At 44.9% G+C, this 4830-nt stretch overlaps 2 protein-coding genes across 2 annotated transcripts in view; both read right to left on the bottom strand.

Annotated features, from left to right (window-relative positions):
- Window positions 1-1362: 1362 nt before the first annotated feature.
- Window positions 1363-4600, bottom strand: LOC138017710 (uncharacterized). The gene is made up of 3 exons (XM_068864720.1): window positions 3113-4600; window positions 1986-2153; window positions 1363-1626 (listed from the first exon to the last, which is right to left on the bottom strand). The coding sequence occupies exons 1-3, from the start codon at window positions 4598-4600 to the stop codon at window positions 1363-1365; spliced, it is 1920 nt and encodes a 639-aa protein (XP_068720821.1).
- A 66-nt stretch (window positions 4601-4666) lies between these two features.
- The window catches only part of LOC138017709 (uncharacterized), an 824-nt gene continuing 660 nt past the window's right edge, over window positions 4667-4830 (bottom strand). The window contains exon 2 of the mRNA XM_068864719.1: window positions 4667-4830. This exon is cut by the window's right edge and continues 213 nt beyond it. Coding sequence (XP_068720820.1) covers window positions 4667-4830 — 164 coding nt within the window.

Raw genomic sequence — 4830 nt, 5'->3', positions numbered from 1 at the left:
ACAAACTGCTGAAACAGGGAATCCAAACCGAAAGATCTAACAATTTCCTCCCCCTTAAGACTCAGAAATGTAAACTAGCAGAACAAACAATGAAGTGAAATAAAATAAAGTTCGGAAAAAAATGTCAACGTGTCTGATGATATATGCTGGTACTGTGACGACAGTAAAGAACAGTACAGTTTTCTCTAGTTGCAAACATTAGTCCTTCAGTCTCTGGTGTGGTTTAACAACTTGACCCGCACGGGTGGTAATCAACTCTGGTTATGGGTTCAGTTGTTGACTCTCAGTCTCAGGAGATAGAACCTCCCCCTTGGACGCCACGGGCGTAGAAGGGCCATCCTTCCACTCCGTCTCCCCAACAGCAGGCATACCATGCTCTTCCTCTTCAGGAACAGAACAATCATCTGTCACTTCCCTTACAGGTGGGCAAAGGTAGCTATCCCGTAGGTGCTCTACACGGCGCTTCCAGGTCTGGTCATTCACCTTGACTCTGTACAGGACTGGACCTGTTCGCTCAATGACTGTGCCACGCACCCATTTTGGCCCTCTGCGGTAGTTGCGCATCCAAACATCCTGGTTATTGACAAAAGACTTCAAGGTGCTGCTGTTGGACTGGATCAATTTCTTGTTGACCTCCCTCGTTACATCCGGCTTAATCAGGTCCAACCTTGTCTTGACATTTCGTCCCAAAAGGAGCTGCGCTGGGCTGAGGGAGGTGGTTGCATGCGGAGCTGATCGATATGCTAACAGGAGCCTATCAAGCTTGTGGTGTAGAGTTCTTCCAGACTTGTCAGCCTTCACTCCTTTCATGAAACTCTACACCAATTTTTCTGCCTGACCATTGGTCGCCGGGTGGTAGGGTGCACCAGTATCATGCTTAATACCATTAGCACTTCCTAAAGCTTGATGTGAACTAAGGTCCGTTGTCGGACACAATCTGATCGGGGAGTCCCAGGCGGGCAAACAGGGAGCGCAGTGTGCTAATTGTCTCTTCAGCAGTAGTGTCTTCCATCACGAAGACCTCAGGCCACTTGCTGTGTGCATCAATCACCACCATAAACATCTTCCCGTGAACTGGGTCAACAAAATCTATGTGAAGCCTTTGCCAGGGAAGGGCCGGGTAATCCCACCGGTGGAGGGGTGCATGAGCTGGATTATTTGCTGTCTCCTGACATCCTCCACAATTTCGGACTGTCTCCTCTATGTCCTTATCGATGTTTGGCCACCAAACGTACCCCCGGGACAAGCCTTTCGTCTTGACTATACCGATGTGTCCCTCGTGGAGAGTTTCCAGAACTCTTTCTTTCAGCTTGGTCAAGACCACAACTCTGCTTCCCCATATAAGAATTCCATGATGTATGGTCATTTCGGTCCCACTATGAGCATAAGGAATAAGCACTGGGTGGACTTCTGCTCCCTCCCTGACTGCACTAGCTCTAGGACATGAGACAGCACGGTATCTCTACGAGTCTGCATTCTCAGTTCCTGGTCTGTAACATGAAGGGCCTCCACCACAGAAGTGTGGAACATTTCTACTTCGTCAGGCTTTTCAGCCGGTGCTTGTGGTTGGGGTAGGCGAGATAAACCGTCACAATTAGCATGCTGCTTGGTACCTCGGAACTCAATCTGGTAAGAAAAGGCACCTAGAAGCATCCATGATCCATGATGTATTTTAGGGGTTCATGATCTGTAACCAGGGTAAAATGACGACCCTCCAGGTAAGTTTGAAACTTCTTCACAACCCAAACCAGGGATAAGGCCTCTTTCTCAATTCTCTGTCTCGGACAGAGACCGGGATGCGTAAGAAATGGGCCGCTACTCTCCTTCCACCGTACGGTGTGACAAGACAGCACCAAGACCATACGAGGAACTGTCTGTGGCTAAAACCAGTGGCAACTCAGGATCGTAATGAACCTTGTCCTGCAGCAACATTTCTTTCACCCTCGGAAACTAGCTTCTTCCTCAGCTCCCCACGACCAATTTACCTCCTTCTGTAACAGCCGATGCAGAGAAGCCAGGTGAGTAGCCAAATCAGGTAAGAACTTGGAGTAATACTGGACCATACCAAGGAAGGCACGCAGTTGTGTGACATCCTGAGGTTTTGGCATCTCAGTGGTGGCCTTGATTTTTCTTGGGAGATTGGTGCAGTCCTTCTGCCGAAATGAGATGTCCCAAATACTCCACAGAGCTTCTAAGCAATTTGCATTTCTCCCGGTTGGCCTTCAAACCATACTCTTCAAGTTTTTTCAACACTGTTGTAAGCCGCTCGAGGTGTTCCTTCAAAGTGCTACCGGTTACAATGATATCGTCTAGGTAGCAGAAAGTAATAATAATAATAATAATAATAATCCATTTATATAGCGCCTTTTCTACAAGATTCAAAGGCGCTGTTTACAAGAATTAGATAAAACTAAAAATAAAAATAAAAATAAGCACAAAAAATTGACATCAAAACTAGACGCTAGCAATTAAAACATCACGATTCATAAGCTCGCTTAAAAAGAAATGTTTTAAGTTTGCGTTTGAAATCTTCAATTGAGTTTGCAGATTTAATATCCTCAGGTAAGTTATTCCAAAGTTCCGGAGCAGCAACAGAGAAAGCTCGTTTACCATACGAGTTAAGATTAAAATAGGGTTTAACTAATAAATTTCTATTAGAGGATCTAAGATTGCGGCTGGGTGTATACAATTGAAGGAGTTCTTGTATATAGATTGGAGCTCGATCATGTAGTACTTTATAAGTAATTAACATTATTTTAAATTCAATACGAAAGGAGACAGGGAGCCAATGAAGATCCCTTAGGACTGGACTAATATGGCAGAATCTTGGACACTGGTTGACAAGGCGAGCGGCAGAATTTTGAACATGTTGAAGCTTCCGAATAAGATAGGATGGCAGGCCGTACAATAAAGAATTACAATAATCAAGTTTAGAAACTACGAAGGCATGGATAATAGTTTTTGCAGCGTCATAAGTAAGATATTTGCGTATGAAACCAATATCACGAAGATGGAAAAAGGACGATTGACAGACTGCATTAACATGAGGTACCATACAAAGGGACTGATCAAAGATGACTCTAATATTGCGTGCACTGGAAGAGCAGCATACAGTCTCATCACATATATTAACAGAAGATAGTGGTGGTCGAGGTCGATAGGAAGAAGATATTAGAAGAACTTCGGACTTGTCTTTATTTAGTTTCAGCCTGTTGGAAAGCATCTGTGCGTCCATGTCCCGAACACAGTTTACCAATTTGGCGTTACTCAGATTCATATCAGAAAGAGACGACGTCCTAAACGTAATATATAGCTGAGCGTCATCAGCATAAAAGTGATAGAACGTTTGATGACGTCGTGCAATCTCGCCAAGAAGGGATGCGTACATTGAATATAACAACGGGCCAAGAACGGATCCCTGCGGTACACCAAACTCGAGAACATGAGAGGCAGAGCACGCACCATTAACCTGCACAAACTGTGTACGATCAGAAAGATATGATCGAAACCATTCCAATACAGTTCCAGTAATTCCAAAGCGATTGGACAGTCGCGAGAGGAGGATACCATGATCGACAGTATCAAATGCAGCCGAAAGATCGAGTAGTACTAGGATAACTGAATTATGTTGATCTATTGCCATGGCTATGTCATTGTGGACTCTAATAAGAGCCGTCTCTGTACTATGGTTCCTCTTATAGGCTGATTGATATGTTTCACCAAGGTCATTAATATCTAAGTGTTGAATCAGCTGTTTAGCAACACATTTTTCAATACTTTTGGATATGAAACGAAGATTAGAAATAGGCCTATAGTTCTTGAAGTCGTTCGAATCCAGAGAGGGCTTTTTGAGCAATGGCTTAAGTATAGCTTGTTTAAGTATTCCAGGCATCCGACCAGTTTCCAAGGAAAGATTAACAATCTTATGTATTACTGGGAAAATAGAAGGAAACAGAAATTTAAGTACATGACCAGGAACAGTATCTAAATCACCTTGCAGGATCTGGTCCATAGCCCGCTGCCACATGGCTGGTGCTGAAGCCACACCATAACTTAAGCGTTGGTACTGGTACAGGCCGTGGGTTGTGTTAATAGTAACGAATGGCCTGCTTTGCTCCTCAACCTTCATTTGTAAGTAGGCGTGACGCAGGTCAATGACACTGAACAATGTTCCTCCACCAAGGCTAGCGTAAATGTCGTCAATTCGGGGAAGCGGGTACTCATCCACTTCTAACCGTGGATTAATGGTCACCTTGAAGTCAACACACACCCTTACACTACCATCCTTCTTCACAGGGGTCACAATTGGACCTTCCCACTCACTAGTCACTACCTTTTTGATGACCCCTTCAGCCTCAAGCTCTCTCAGTGCCTCATCCACTGCTGGTTTACGAGCTAATGCTATCGGGCGTGATTTCCAAGATCGGGGCCGAGAACCCTTTTTAAGCTGGATCCGTGCTTGAAGACTCTTCATCCTGCCCAGACCTTCAGAGAAAACACTTAATGCATGTTTACTCAAAACTTCTTCCAGGGCTGGAACGGTGTTTGATGTTCCCAACTGAAGTATAAAGGCCAGTCCAGCCGAATTGACTCCAACCATTCTCTGCCGAAGAGTGTGGGTCCCTCATCCTTCATTGCGTAAATTGGGAGTACCTTACTCTGCCCCTTATACTGGGTCACCCGTGTAGGTACGTAACTTCAAAGAGGTGTCCTTTAAAGGAACATGGCGGAAGTACTCCTGATACACTCCCTTGCTCATGACTGACACAGCTGAACCCGTATCCAGCTCCATGACCAGTGGTCGCCCTTCGAGGTAGACCTTCAGAGAAA

This window comes from Montipora capricornis, chromosome 9 (genome assembly GCF_036669925.1).
Source record: "Montipora capricornis isolate CH-2021 chromosome 9, ASM3666992v2, whole genome shotgun sequence".
In the NCBI taxonomy this organism is placed as follows: Eukaryota; Metazoa; Cnidaria; class Anthozoa; order Scleractinia; family Acroporidae; genus Montipora; species Montipora capricornis.
Note: the sequence above shows the minus strand (reverse complement) of the source record. Positions and strands in the feature narration are given on the sequence as shown.